Here is a 15,515-nt window from a genome sequence, read left to right on the forward strand (position 1 = left end):
TATTCAACATCATCTATTCAACTGGCAATCTCATTACTCAGAAGTTGAATATGAGTATTATTAAAAGCTATTCAATAAATACTCTATTCAAAGTTATGACAATTCATTTTTTGATAATGTCAATGAGCAGTTATCTCATGCTCAAGAATCATATTCATTTAATTATTGATTTCAAATTTTTTTCAACTGCTGACTAGTGACTGTAGATCTTGTACATGTAGGCAGTAGCTTTTCATCATCAAATATTTTATGAATTCAAAAGAATTTAACAGAATAATAAAAAAGAAAAAATTTAATAAATGACGAGATTACTTCTTTTTTAACATTTGATACTCTTTTTGATGTCAATGTTTAGATTGTTAATTAAGAATCCAACATTTCAATGAAAGCTGCAGAACCACATATTACAAAGATATTTGAAAATAAAATTAAAATATCAAGAAAAATAAATAAAATGATAATCTTAATGTTAAATTCATTCATCTTCTTTTTATATAACTTTTTCAAAAAAAATAATAATCTCTCTTCAATCTGTCTCCTTTTCAAAAGTGATTTTAATTGAAGATTTATATTTATTTGATGAGATGATTGTTATATAATTTACAACTTCTACTTTTTTACAGTTCTGCGTTATAACATGCTTTTCAGCTATTTTTTTTGCAGTGTATTGAATATGATAGAAGTTGACAATTATATCATTTATTGTGATATTTCATAACTTGATCTTTATAGACTTTTTTATTTCATTGATAATCACTCATTCATACAGTCTGAATGAAATCTCAAACTCAGAAATAAATATTCATAAAAATTAAAAATTTTCTAATTGTATTTTTTTCTTTTTTTCCTCTTTCTCCATATTCTTCTTCTCATCATCAGTTGAATTCTCATCATTATCTGGAACATCTGGAACAGACAGTTTGAACAGATGAAGATGCAGAGTAGTTGAAGTTCTTTTATAAGCTGGTGAGACAGTAAAATGATGGGTGTTGCAGGGTATATTGACAGATTTGATGATAAAAGTGTGTATTTAATGATAAAGGTGTGTATTTGAATGAATTGGATGATATTTGAATGATTCTAGAAATACGTGGATATTTTGGTTATTTTTGCAGTGTTTTGCTAATATTTTTCAGGGGGTGGCAGAAAATTCTGTTTTCGCAAGCTTTACGTCCGCCACAATATCACGCGCCCCCCAACATATTGTGTTGCTCTCGCGTAGATCGTTAGTAATGACAACAACGTTATCCTCCCACAGGTTATGGCCCTTAGAAGCAACAGAACTGCTGAAATAACATGCTAACTACATCTTCACACATGGTTAAAAGCATGCCTAGACACTTTGATAAGTTATTTTGAATCTAGTTAATGATTAATCTGAGATCAGGTGGATCACTTGGTTTAATGAGGGCTGCGAAGTCCGACTCTGCCACCTCCTCGTGGTGCAGCCTGATAACATCATCTACTCCGTAGTGATGATGGCCAAGAGCAGAGCGGTTGTTATGAGTGTTTGATTCTCAGTGAACTCAGCATTCATTGGCCTCCAGGCCTTGATCTTTGCTCTCTGTGAGCAATCGCCCTGCCTCCGCCCTGCTTCCGCTCCGCCTCTGCCCTGCCTCTGCTCTCTGTGAGCAATCACCCTGCCGCTGCTCTCTTTAGCACTTGTGTGCTTTGATTATCTCTGCCATGAATGGCCATACATCGGGCCAGAAGTGGATGTACAGTTTATATAAATTGAGTTTTCTCAAGAGTTGCTATCTGAATTCTCTGTCTATCAGATATTTCCATTGCGCCCATTACAATTCTATATACGGTTTACAAATTGATTAAGAAAAAAGAAAGAAAGAGAAAGAAGATCAGAAGAAAAGATTATATGAAGAAGATTTTTATAAAGAAAGAATCAGAATGAAAGAATATTGAAGATCATGCTGCAATGAGGTGTGAAGTGGAAGAATGTTAGAGACTACACAAGTGCAGAGTGGAATTGCGAGGAGAGAAGCGTTGTATGGGAGCATGTGGGCAGAAAACTACTAACAGGTGTTAACTCGTCACAGATTCATGGAAAAAATGTTGGCTCTAGGCTGCCTATCACGGACTAGCGCACCGCACATACATAGTATATGCCTCAGCTGCCGACATGCTAATACAATGACTTGGACGTTCCCACAAAAAATAGGAGTGTGTTGGGTGGATGAGTTCATTGGGTGGTGAGTCACGTTATTTAGGGGATGATCCGCCTGGGAACTGAAGGAACAAACTGAGTAGGGAAGATTTGGGGAAGAAAAAGGAGGGCATGCAGAACTCAAACCAGCATTGCCTACATAATCCTCCTGGCAGGTCCTGCGCCCGCCGCCGGCGTTTCCCTTCGTCTGTTTGATATTGCCATCAGTCCAAAGCTTAATCTATAATAAAGTTTCCTGGGTATATCAATTGCCGATCTTCTGCTTCACGGATAGTTAGACTTTTATCACCCTAAGAGCTACAGTGCTGCGCCATAAGTTTGAAACTATTGAGACTTCTAATTGATATACACTAGTCCAAAAGTAGTTTAACTCACAGTAGTTAGTAGTGATTATAGTGTCATATGATATTTAAAAGCACTCACTTACCCCTATTTTTCACTCCTATACTGCTATACATAGAATACACCTCTCTCTTCTCTATCTTCTTCCTCACATATTTTCTTCAAAATAATGAATCTTTATACCCTCTGCAACTATTTTCTTATACTACTGTCTTTTTATTAGTTATATTTCTCCACCACTATCATCCACTATGACCTGAGACAGAGAATTGAGCCCTCAAATGCGTTCTTGCATATGTGAGCTTTGAAATCAAGGATATACCTACCCTCATATCCATTGAATCCACTCTGAAATCCTATTAAACACTCTCAAAACCACTGTGTGCAGAGCTATTTAATGAGATAATGAAGTGTTCAAATCATAGCTTGAAGCTTCTAAAAAGTTATCTGAAACAGAGTGAGATCATATATATGATCTGATTGTTCATCTCAATCCTCACATATTAACTAAGAATCTATGTGCTGAGATGAATGACAAGGTTAAAACAAGATCTATACAACAGCTTATAAATGAGATGGGAAAAAGAAGATGGCTTCAATGCATCTATTCTATATTAAAAGAGACACATGCAGCTCAATATCTTTACTGAGCAGATCTCTATAAAGACTACACATCTGCTGATTGACGTGAAGTGAAGTGGTGTCACACCCTTGGTTGTGCCAAGGCCCCGTGACGGCTCCACACGGCCCATCGCTTCCCCTCGGATAATCCCATCTATCCCATGACGTCACGCAGGTGTCCGAACCGGTTTCCAACCACCCTATGACATCATTCGGATGCAATAGAAGAGGATCCGATTGATGGGATATGAGAAACCTGTTTCTATACGGGGTCAGTAGATTCCTTCTGGCAGATCAATGCAGCGCCACTGCGGAGTTGCTTCGGCTACCCTCGCTCATAGAGTGAGGGGAGGATGGCTGCCCGTTGTCTATATAGAATAGCTAGATGCTGGCTCTCTATTCCAGGAGCCAGCGATTCGTCTTTCATCTTTTGACAATAAGATACCAGAGTTACCGCTGTCCTCATACAATATTCTTAGTGTGCCGAGTACCTCTAGTAGTTCAGTATTTGTATAGTATTCTACGAGTTCGCGGTTCAAGCGAGATAATCAAGCCCACCCATAAGGCTTCCCATTATATACTATCCTTCTCTGTGCCGCTGCCGAGTAGCAATCGCCTCGGCGCCGTCACATTACAAGTGGTTTGATGAGTGTACAGTTGAAAGAGGAACAGGAATTGCAGTTAAATGGACCTTCTTATGACCCTCAGAACAGCTGGCTCAAGGAGATATTAAAGAGTTAAAATGTGGTAAAACATTCAAGAAAATGTTCTGAGCAGCATTTGATCAGAATTTCTGTACAGAATTGATATCACTGAATGAAGATTCTGAATCTGCTCATCAAAAAGTATCTGTCAGAGTAGGATTCTCTATATTAATCTCATTATTTCTGATATATACTAATGTCTTCATTCATAGATAATCTGTGAACTCTACTGAGTTTATCTACCCACTATACTAAAAGAAGATGATATATTCATACATAATAATGCACCTGTGCATACTGCTAGAATTGTACAGATTATTTTGAAGGAGATGGGGGTTTAAATCATGCCTTGGCCACCATATTCACCTGATTTAAATCTCATTGAAAATTTATGGTCAATCATGAAGAGGGAGATTTACAAGATCCAGCCAGAGTTAGAGTTTGCAGATAACACAGTGGCACTATTTATAGAAACTGTCAAAGAGGCCTGGAATTCAATAGATGAAAGTATTCTTTATAATCTCTCTATTACAATGCCAAATCATGTGGCTGCAGTTCTTGAGGCAAAGGAATGGTATACAAAATATTGAGTGAAATCTCTGTGGATGTAATTAATTAGAGCTAGTTACAATAATAAACAGTGCATATACTAAACTACTTTTGGACTAGTGTATTTCAATTAGAAGTCTCAATAGTTTCAAACTTATGGCGCAGCACTGTAGCTACTGAAGCTAACTGACTAATAATAGTAGCTGCTGGTTCCGCTGTTGCGCGGCTACGGCCTTTAGCCCCCCCACAACCCAACGAGTGCGCCAGCTGACCCTCAACGAACGAAACCCTAATACAGGGTGCTCGTTGCATTCCCCCTGTGTACTCATCCGCAAACTTCTATGTCGAAAAGCGGATACATCATCGCGATAAAGGAAGAAGCCAGCTCGCGATGCTGCCACATCAGTCTTTGACCCCCTGCCCAGGATTGTTCCGCTCTCACCTGGAAATGATATAAATACGAGTGAACGAGCGCAATGGAATGGAAGAGATATCACTGCTATTCTTACTCCTACCCACCAGGTGAACGAACTTATTCTGTCTGCCTCGCTTTGCTCCCCGTGTCGACTTGATTTTCATCGGTTCCAGTTTTAATTGATATTCACTTCCGTGCTGCTTGTCAAAATCCAGGATCCGAGAGGAACGAAAGGCTTCATAGTAAGGCTTACAAGTATATGTATAGTCCGTTTGAGACTCCATGGATATTTCGATAACTGCACCTCTCCATCCTTCCCTATGCACCTGTTTTGTTCTCATCCCACACATATCTCCTTAGACACCTATTCAACTAGATCGCGTTTAGCACTAGCTCTTACTATGCCTTTTGATAACCCCCCTCCATTGATCACTTTGTCATATTACGCCCTCGGCGATTCTATATAGAAACGAGATTCCCTGGAAGGCGAATTGCCACTGACGGAGATACCTAGTAATACCCCTCGGATATCCCAGAGGATTTGACCAATTTTCACCATCCGCCAATTGATCCGATTATCAACGACAATGTCGCAACGAGCAGTCCTTCTGATTGGAAATATTGACCACTGTAAAGATGAGTGGAAGGCATTGGCTTCTTTGGCTTCTCTGCGTGTACGTATTTTTAATCCCGGTTCTTTGCCCTTGTTTGGGTCCCTTCCCTCCAATTCCGTTTCGAACCATATGATTCTTTATCGTGGCATTGGGAAAAAGTTGGCTCCCTGAAATGAAATGTTGTGTTACTTGAATCTTGAGGACGTCAGGAGGCATTTATCACCTTATTCCGATTCGATTCGATTTTCCATTTCCCGGTCTTCAATTCAATTCCTCGGCTCTCTCGTTTTCTCAGTTCTTTGTATCATTTGCCTCTCTCACGCGATTACGCATTTCATGCTCGCATGAAGCCAAGCCCAACGAATGGAAAACGGATGGCACGTCCACATGTCCACAAGTGGCTTCTACGGAAGCCCAGAAAGTAACAGGTTTGGACATCACGGATGTGCTTGATATTTGGATAAGGCAGCAACTCGCTGAACAACCCAAAAAGAAACAACATTGCATCGATATTCCCATCTTCATGCAGATTGTGAGGCGGGATTTGTTTCATGCCTGCGCCCTTAAACCTGAAAAGGCAATGATCTGGTGGAAGTCATTTGTTTTCTGCCGTCCTCAAGTTCCAATCATTCATTCTTCGTTTTTTTGTGTGACATGCACCTGGAGAACTGGTCGAGGGAAAGAAAAGAAAAGAAGAGGAAGGGAAAGAACAGAACCCGCTGACAGGTTGCAGGAATATTGCCAAGGAACCCGGGCTGAGTTTCTTGCCGACTGTCAACGCGGAAAGTACAACGACGTGGTCGCGATATATCGGTCGAACGAATCAGTGAAGGTTAGCCCATGTCCATTTTATTTTCATTTGGTTTTGGGCGGCTGCACAATTTTACCACATCTTGTGCATTGGATGTTCGAGCAAAACATTCGTTCCTTTTAGAAATTCATGCATTCAAACCTCTTCCCCACGCTGATAACTCATGTTACACACGCTCTGCAGGTTACCGGTCCTTTCGATGCCGAGCTTCTCAATGCGCTCCCGAGATCACTTAGGTTCATCTGCCATAACGGGGCGGGATATGACAATATCGATATCGCAACATGCACCCAGAAAGGTATGTATTTTGCCATTCTTTTGCTATTGCTTTCATGTCGTAACTCACTAAAAGTTTGAGAAATATTAATCGCTTAAATTCTTGGTATAGGAATCGCTGTTTCTAATACGCCGCAAGCGGTCAATGATGCCACCGCAAACACTGCAATTTTCCTGATGCTCGGCGCGTTAAGAAAAGTGTGGGCTCCATTATCTGCTATTCGAGAAGGTGACATTATATTTCGTTATAGTTCTATTGCTGTGCCTTGGCCATACGGCTAGTTGCTGACCATCCCTCAGGGAAGTGGCGGGGCGAAACCACCTTAGGGCATGACCCCCAAGAGAAGGTACTTGGGATCCTTGGCATGGGAGGTATTGGAACTGTAAGTTGATGCCATCCCATTCGCCGGAATTTGCCGAAAAAGGGGAATTTTTAATAGCTAAATTGCATTTTGACTCCATAGGAAGTCGCTTTTCTGGCTCAGGCCTTCAAAATGAAGGTTATTTATCACAATCGAAATCGAGCCGACCCCGAACCTAAGGGAACCGAATACGTCACCTTCGATGATCTCCTTTCGAGATCCGACGTCCTCAGCATCAATTGCGCATTGACGGATAAGACTAGGCATATCATCGGGGCACCTGAGTTCAGGAAAATGAAGACTGGCGTGGTTATTGTAAACACCGCGCGTGGTGCTGTGATCGATGAGAAAGCTCTAGTCGCAGCTCTGCAAAATAAGGTAAGCAAATATCCATCAAAAGCACGGTAGCTCAAACCGTGGCAATCCCTGGAATATATTCTGATACCCCTAATAGGTCGCATCGGTTGGTCTAGACGTTTATGAGCACGAACCCAAAATCGAGAAGGATTTGCGTGATCATCCGAGGGCCTTTTTGCTTCCCCACATAGGGACTTTCACACACGAGACGCAAAAGAAAATGGAATTGCTTGTCCTCCGTAATCTAGAGTCATGTCTGAAGGGGGCCAACTTGGTCACTCGGGTTCCTGAGCAGCGTAATACTAAGCTTTGAACCTGCTAGTACACATTGTTCGCGAGTGAATTCCCGCTGCTCCGCCAACTCTTGAAGAAACCACTTCTGACAGTTTATGAGTATTTAATTGTTTTTCCTTCCCTCATTTTAGTGTATTTGTTTTGAGTCGAGTATTTTTAAATAATATTCATAATATAATACCTTTTGCTCTTTTTCCGGCGAAGTCCTTCGTTTCTATTACTTCCGAAAGTAGGGTAATTTGAGGGATGACTTTCTCTGCCCCATTCAACTGGAGTTCCATCCTAAAAATAAGCATGCCATGGATTGATTCTTCGCCATTGACGTTGAATGTAATTGATATTCTTCATATTGTGACCATTTGGGGATAATTTCAAGTTCAACACGAGATATGACACTAGTGCCAAAGTAACCTAGCGTTAGGGCTGTCCACCACCACACCTTTCCAAATCGGGAACTCGCTTAGCTCCGCGCCTCACAGTACTGTAACTGGGCGGAAATGGCTCAGGCCACAGGTTGACGACAAACTTCTTTATCTCAACCAACCCCGACAACGAGGACTATCTTTTACCACGACAACTCCATCAAGATGGTGAGTTTCCCAACAGCCCTATTCTTTTTTGTGCTATGATAGCTATGACGTCTCAATTTCCCGTCGACCCGTCCGCGACATTGCTCCGTGGGACGTTTCAACTCTGCCCCAGAATAAAAATTTCTTTCCAGGACGATTATAAGACTGTTATACTAACGGATATCCGAACTTTCAGGTCCGCTACGCAGCCCAATCGATCCCCAGCGCGAAGAGCGCACGCTCCCGCGGCTCCTATCTGCGTGTCAGCTTCAAGAACACCCGCGAGACTGCACAGGCGATCAACGGATGGAAACTGCAGCGCGCTGTTGCTTTTCTGGAGAATGTGATAGCTCACAAGGAGGCTGTGCCCATGCGAAGATATGCCGGCAGCACTGGCCGTTGTGCGCAGGGTGAGTTATTGTGTTAACTTTTTCGTTTTCGTCGTTAGTTCGCCCTTCAATGGTCCGGGCAATATGGAAACCAACGGGAAATGAGGTTGTTTCTTGAATGGAAATGGAGTGCATGGCTTGAGAGATTGGAAGTGAATACGAACATGTCTTCGTTTTAAGGAAGAGATGGATATATACTTTGTGGAAAAATTGCGGTGTTTTGGAGAATTTGTTGGATACTGCCCTGGTGGGCCCATGGATCTAGACCCAGAAAGGGCAATGAGCATGCAAAAACCCCTCGCAATTAGCATACGATATGTGTACTAACTAGGCTTTCTTATGCTCTACAGGAAAGCAATTCGGTGTCTCCAAGGCGCGTTGGCCCGTCAAGTCTGCTGAATTCCTCCTCTCCCTCCTCAAGAATGCCGAGGCCAATGCCGATACCAAGGGACTTGACACTGGCAACCTTGTCGTTCAGCACGTCCAGGTCAACCAAGCTCCCAAGCAGCGACGACGCACTTACCGCGCGCACGGTCGTGTATGTTCTCCTTTCCCTCCGCCACTGCGTCACAGCTTCGCTACACCATACATGTAAAGCTAATTCGAGATCCAATCTTTAGATTAACCCTTACATGTCCAGCCCATGCCACATCGAGCTCATCCTCACTGAAGGTAATGAAGAAGTACAGAAGGCACCTACCGACCTCAGCAAGACTAGACTTTCGTCGAGACAACGGGGCGCTCAGATTCGACGGGCCATCACTGCAGCATAAGGGAAATAAATCAAAACAAGCAAACAAATGGATTAAAAAGCGGCGCATTGAGGAATTTGTAGCTGCTTCTTTTTGTTTGTTTTAAAATGTCGATAAAGACGTAAAAGACAACAAACCTTATTATGCTGTTTTATTTAATGGTAGCGAGTTCTTTTTTCCCCTCTCTCATTTCGTCTTATTCGTCCCTGTGTCATTGACATAACCCTCCCCTCTGCCCTTTATGCTCTCCTTGGATTTTTTTCTTCGTGTCCCTTTCCTCTCCTAATCTTTCTTCATGGTTGATGACCCAGGATTAAAGGGAATTTCCTCGTTTTACATCTGTCTCGCTCCAAGTAAGCTGCTCTGATTTTCGCGTTGTAGACATCTCAACGGCAGTGCTTCCGTGATGAGATCTTTTACCATGGTCTCAGCGCGACGGGTCCATGTGATGCGTACTGCATACATGTATATCAAAGCATGAGACAGTCGGGGCTGCCCACGTATAGGCCCACTCCGTTATATCAGAATGCGGCGATTTCCTCGCTGGCCCATTATGCCGTTCACTTGAGACAAAATGGCTCAATCTAAAACATGCTATACAAATATTCTTCTAAAGAATCTGTGGCACATTCGGGCTACACCTAGAGATTGAGTGGAGGAGAGACAGTACCTTCGAACCATATTACGAAGGTACTCTCTCCTCGGAAAATATACTTATGTTCAGCGAGTCCGCAGATCTTATTTCTGACAGAAGTAACCATCTATACACATGCACGAATTCAAAGCAGGGATTTTAGCAATATGAGCTCTTAAATACGCATAAGCCATTATTGGTCAATCACAGAAAAGTTTTAATTATAAGACGCCATTCATTACCCTTCAATGCGCATAGAATCCCATCGGTTTGTGTACCTGTCCTGCTTCGGCGTGCTTGAATAGATAATCCCTTAGCCACTGCCAAAGGTAGGAAAATGGGCCCCTGTCACTTCTCCCTGCATCTAGAGTGAATTCATGGGTGGAGCTGGCTGGCTCCTATGTGGAAAGCAGCTATATAGGAGTAGATTCCCATGCTAACCTTATGTTAAAGTAGAAGTTCTTATGGCAGAATACAGTAAGTGGGCGCCTAGATATTAGGGCCGCTCGTGGTATTGTATGTCATGGATTTTGGTTTGAGCAATGTTAAGAAACATCGATATAGATGTGCACGTATAAGTTTTGTTGAACTAACGCTTACCTCCTTTACATGCATTAATCTACAATTTATGTTGGGTTTGAAATGCAGATTTTTTCTGCTGATAATCTCTACAACGGACCCTGTAGAGGTGGATTTGTATCAGCCAATTTTGTCATAGAAATATTGCAAAATTCTCGTTGCTAAAACGGAATGCGAGGGCTCACCGATGCTCATCGGTCAGCTGATGATAGCGGTTGCTGTAGCCTAAACTTATGACTGCGACGAGAAATCGCTTTCCTGTCAGCAGTAGCTACACGGACGGCAGCTCGTGGATTTCACGCGACGCGGCTGTTCCGAGTGCAACCTGTTCGTTGGCACAGATTTTATAGACCTTTTTACAATTGTGGCGGAAGACTGCACAAAAGGGGTCTTGAGATGGGACAACCCAAATATAACAAATCTTGCTGTTTCGCAGATCTCAGAGGAAGTCCTGCGCGAGTTAAAAGCTCCATCATTTTTTGTTTTCGTTGAAATATAGGTCCATTAACTGATGATGTCATGGAGAAAGGGAGAAACCTAAAATAAGCTTAAAGTGCCAAGACATCTAGCGTGGAAACGGGGCTCAAAAAAAGAAAACCGAGTCAGGAACCTTCGATGAGTGCCACATACGGTGTGATAAGCCACTCGCAATGTTAACAACGGTCTGTGATGCTGCTTTTTAAATGAGCCCATCAACTTTTCTCGAGAGCTAGGAGGAGAGATATTTACTAACAACGATTCAGGCGTTCCGATCTTCCATTCGAGGGGTTACGAACTTCTTATTTCCGCACAAAGGGACGCAAGTGTAATTTGATGGCAATAATCCGGCTTCCTAATCCTGTGGGTTCGCGGGGATTCGAGGAAATGTTGTAAGTAACTGACAGAATCCCACCTCTTGGCTGTGACAGGACACTAGCGCGTAGTTATCCATATTCAGCCTGCTCGTGTAATTTCAGCAATTGATAATCTCACATGTTTAGAAATGCTTTTGTTATTCTGAAGGTTTAGGGATTGTGCTACCACGTGCACGGAGTATTTGCTGTTTCTCGTCAGAAGAATTATTGGAAACTCACATCGTTTCCTTTATGAGTTTGGCATGGTGGAGTGGCTCGATAAAAATGAACCATTCTCCTTGATATGAACATTGACAACCACAGTGGCACTTAGTTAAGGAGGTTCAGCTCAACACCTTAAAACTCATATATTTTCAGCCCTAACAGGTTTAATCAACGAGAATTGCATGACCGTCTTCTCCTAGCGGAGTTCGGTATCATCATTTAAATGAGTGTTTTTAACGCAATGTTACCCAACTTGACTTTTACATATATCTTTCTGGTGAGTAACTATCAGATGGATGAAAAACTTATATACCAGTCTCTTTTATACCATATCTTAAAATGGCTACCTTACTTGAAATATTGGCCCCTTTGATGCAGCGGTAAATCCCCATAGGAATCCGTCTCGACCCCAACTTTGTTGACATGTTAAGTTCTCGTCATGAACATCGTAATTTTAAACATATGTGGTGAGCTAAAATTTCCTGTTGAATTCCATTGCCCGTATAACCCCTACGAGCCCCCAAGACTACAATTGTCTTTCAACTTGTTTCAAGTCCAGGTACCTTTTGCCTGGATTCCCCTGACGTGGGGGTTGTTTTCCGGAACCTCTGCGGGGTAGAAGAAGGCGGAGAATTTCAATCATTGGACGAAAGGTCCATGAGTTACATGCAAAGACAGACCACCGTCTAAGAGTTTCATCAGACTTGCAGATCGGTGTTCCTGTCGGTGTGACCTGGATGTTACCTATCTGAGCCTTACCCCGGAAAACGGGAGCACCCCCACGCCTGGTGGAGCTTCGCTAGCACCTTAGCTGCATACGACATTTTTTTGTCGCACAGCTTGCTTCGCTGTGTCACAATCCACCTACTGAATGCCGAAGCTATGGGTCCTTCGCTATTTTCAAACAGCCTTTCCTATAAAAGGCCAACAATGCCTGTGCTACTCGATGTAGATGCAAGCAACAGCTGCCCCATCACTTAGGCTTTTCTCCTTGCGCAGAAGCAATGATGCGTCTACTATTGCCCTTGCTTGCCACTGCTGTCGCAGCGCTACAAACCCTACCACCCGTGGATTGGCCTGGCAGTGACAACACACCCGGGTCTGGCTTCTCAATCTCGGAAGCCCCCAAAACGGTGTATATCGATGAGAAGTTTTCGGAACGAAGAGATGAGAATGGATTGACCCTCATCCCGCCCTCCGGTTATGAATTTGCGGAAACCTTTCTCTCGGATCTGGAGCAAGCTACAGGCGAAAAATGGACCCTTCAGCGCATAAAAGAAGTCCCTAGCGATGCCAAAGGTATTATTCTAGGAGGGTTCAGACAAGATGCTGATTCATTGACTTATGAGGACGGTACTAAGTCGGAGGAGGGTTATGAGCTGGAAATCAAGAATGGTCAGGTCTTTGTTGGTGGGATTGGCGCCCGTGGAATGTACTGGGGCACCCACACATTCTTACAACTATTGCTTGTACATGGCGAAAAGGAGATCCCGGCTGGCCGGATTGTCGATGCCCCAGCTTATGCAAGTCGTGGGTACCTGCTCGATGCCGGACGGAAGTGGTACACACCATCGTTCCTGAAGGAACTTTGCACATACGCATCATTCTTCAAGATGTCTGAATTCCAATATCACAGCAGTGACAACTATCCACTAAACCGAGGGCTCAATGATACGTGGTATGAAGTATACTCCCAGTTCTCACTACATCCTGAGAACGAGGAATTGAAGGGCGTCATTCAGCGCGCGAATGAAACTCTTTCTCGAGCGGATTTCGAAGACCTCCAGCAGCACTGTGCGCGTCGTGGCGTCACAATCATTCCAGAGATCGAAGCACCGGGACACTGTCTCTTCCTCACCAAATGGAAACCAGAGCTTGCATTAGAGAAGAAGGACTTGTTGGATCTAACTAATCCCGACTCAATCCCTCTCGTTAAATCTATCTGGGAAGAATTCCTCCCATGGTTCCAGGCGAAGGAAGTGCATATCGGTGCTGATGAGTATGATCCTACTCTTGCGGACGTCTACATCCACTTTGTCAATGAAATGTCCAAGTTTGTTAAATCGAAATCCGGAAAAGATATTCGTATCTGGGGAACATACGAGCCTTCCGATGACATGACTATCTCTAAAGATATTATTATTCAGCATTGGCAGTATGGCCAATCCGACCCCATCCTTTTGAATAAAGATGGTTATCGATACATAAACTCCGAAGACTGGTGGGGATACATGTCCTTGAAGAGTGACCACACCCCTATCTTCCCGGCAACCTACCCACAATTTTTTAATAACACACGGACTTTGAACTTCGCCAACAAACCAGACTGGCAATGGGAGCCATCACTTTTCAATCCAGTAAACGTGACCGAGCAGGTTAAGCCCGGCGCAAAGGGCAATAAAGGTGCTATCATTGCAGCCTGGAATGACAATGGGCCATTTGCCACCACGCAACTTGAAGCATTTTACGCGATGAGGAATGGCATACCTGTTGTTGCTGCTAGAATGTGGGCCGGTTCGCGAGGTGATCGTCTTGATGCCGACACATTGTCAGCAACCATTGAGCTCCTCACGAATCGTGTGCCAGGCCAAAACCTTGACCGGCGATTGCCCTCCGAAAAGGGAGACGAAAAGGCAGGTGATACGCTCTTAGAATGGAGCCGCGAAAAGGGCTCGAAGAAATTAGGGCAAGGGAGCAAAGGGATGAACTACACCCTGATTCTCGACGTTACGGGGCCCTTTAAGTTGACTTCCAATGATACATCCCTCTCCCTCGATGACGGTGGAAATCTCGTCTTCAACTCCGACAACTGGGCTTATCCACTCCGCTCCGTCGCAGAGGGCGACGGATACGATCCTGGTCATCCAGGTCGCATCTGGACAAATGTTACCAGTTCCACGCATAAGCCTGTCACAGTCCCTCTGACTTCGCAACTGACGATTAAAACTGACGTAATTGGTGGAAGCAGAGTGTGGATTGATGGAAAATTCAGCGGCCGATTTGAAGTTTATATTTATGGTGGAAAGAATACGCTCTTCTCGTGGAACCAGATGGCGCTTGTGGCCCCGCTTGATACGATTGAAGGTGATGGTTTGAAGCGTTTGACCCTCAAGAAGGATATAAAGGACACCCCAGACGCTCCTGATGACCCTGAACATCCCTCAGGAAGTAAGCGGGCTAGCTCTGGTCTGAATGCGATAGGTCTTTGGGCCTGCAGCTTTATCCTGATGGGCGTCTCTCTCTTGCTATGAGAATCACGAAGCATTGAATGCTAGAAGACTTCAAGTGGACATATTTTTTGGGCGGTTTGTCGTGGTGTCTTGTATAGTTGACTAGTTCACTTCTCCAAACAACAGTAATTAAGATATCTAATAAGATACCCTTGTAACCTAGTTCTCAACATCCCGATATTGTTTTAGTATTATGACGCTGACACCATTTTAATTGCAACATCTTGTTGCCACAAGCTTGCATAAAAGGAAATCCCGTTTGCGATGCAGGCTGCGGTTCAACCGGAGCGAGTTTTCGGTGGGCTTCAACTTCCCTGAGAATGTGCCCGCAGCCACCCCAGGAGGCTCTTGGGACCTTTTTTGTTATTTTCGATGCCAACACAAAGGTTGTCAATTTGTATATAATATATATATATATATATATATATATATATATACAAGAAGAAAAAGTTCAGCAATTCTCTCCTGCTGAACGTCAGGAAGGAATATTTAGGGAATAGCGCCCACAAGGGAGCTCTGTATCTGGGTTACGACGGCGCAAATAAAAGCAGGATGTTAGCCCGCTTCATTTGGGGAAACACTCGGCAACAAACTTAGTAGTTAACATTGAACTGCTATTATGAAAAAGTTCCAGATGATTAGTTGCGTATCCACAATAAGAATGGATTACTTAGCCTCTATCTCCATGCCATTAATAAAATTTATGATCCTCGATGTCACCGTCGAAGGATCGAGTAGAGAGGAACGTAACGGCCATTACAGTTACGACGGCGAAAA

General features: G+C 43.3%; 4 protein-coding genes across 4 annotated transcripts; all 4 read left to right on the forward strand.

The window, feature by feature from the left end:
- Window positions 1–4,193: 4,193 nt before the first annotated feature.
- Window positions 4,194–4,669, forward strand: HCAG_02325 (predicted protein; the record flags this gene model as incomplete). The annotated part of the gene is made up of 2 exons (XM_001542104.1): window positions 4,194–4,356; window positions 4,599–4,669. The coding sequence occupies 2 exons, from the start codon at window positions 4,194–4,196 to the stop codon at window positions 4,667–4,669; spliced, it is 234 nt and encodes a 77-aa protein (XP_001542154.1).
- A 731-nt stretch (window positions 4,670–5,400) lies between these two features.
- On the forward strand, window positions 5,401–7,546 carry HCAG_02326 (hypothetical protein; the record flags this gene model as incomplete). The annotated part of the gene is made up of 8 exons (XM_001542105.1): window positions 5,401–5,491; window positions 5,778–5,959; window positions 6,161–6,259; window positions 6,422–6,536; window positions 6,627–6,743; window positions 6,815–6,897; window positions 6,979–7,254; window positions 7,331–7,546. The coding sequence occupies 8 exons, from the start codon at window positions 5,401–5,403 to the stop codon at window positions 7,544–7,546; spliced, it is 1,179 nt and encodes a 392-aa protein (XP_001542155.1).
- A 568-nt stretch (window positions 7,547–8,114) lies between these two features.
- On the forward strand, window positions 8,115–9,258 carry HCAG_02327 (60S ribosomal protein L17; the record flags this gene model as incomplete). Its single annotated transcript, XM_001542106.1, has 4 exons — window positions 8,115–8,117; window positions 8,293–8,506; window positions 8,836–9,023; window positions 9,106–9,258. The coding sequence occupies 4 exons, from the start codon at window positions 8,115–8,117 to the stop codon at window positions 9,256–9,258; spliced, it is 558 nt and encodes a 185-aa protein (XP_001542156.1).
- Window positions 9,259–12,512: 3,254 nt separating this feature from the next.
- HCAG_02328 (conserved hypothetical protein) lies at window positions 12,513–14,927 on the forward strand (the record flags this gene model as incomplete). The annotated part of the gene is made up of 2 exons (XM_001542107.1): window positions 12,513–14,676; window positions 14,902–14,927. The coding sequence occupies 2 exons, from the start codon at window positions 12,513–12,515 to the stop codon at window positions 14,925–14,927; spliced, it is 2,190 nt and encodes a 729-aa protein (XP_001542157.1).
- Window positions 14,928–15,515: the final 588 nt, after the last annotated feature.

The sequence above is a fragment of the Histoplasma capsulatum genome, genomic scaffold, assembly GCF_000149585.1.
Source record: "Histoplasma capsulatum NAm1 scaffold_2 genomic scaffold, whole genome shotgun sequence".
Lineage (NCBI taxonomy): Eukaryota > Fungi > Ascomycota > Eurotiomycetes > Onygenales > Ajellomycetaceae > Histoplasma > Histoplasma mississippiense.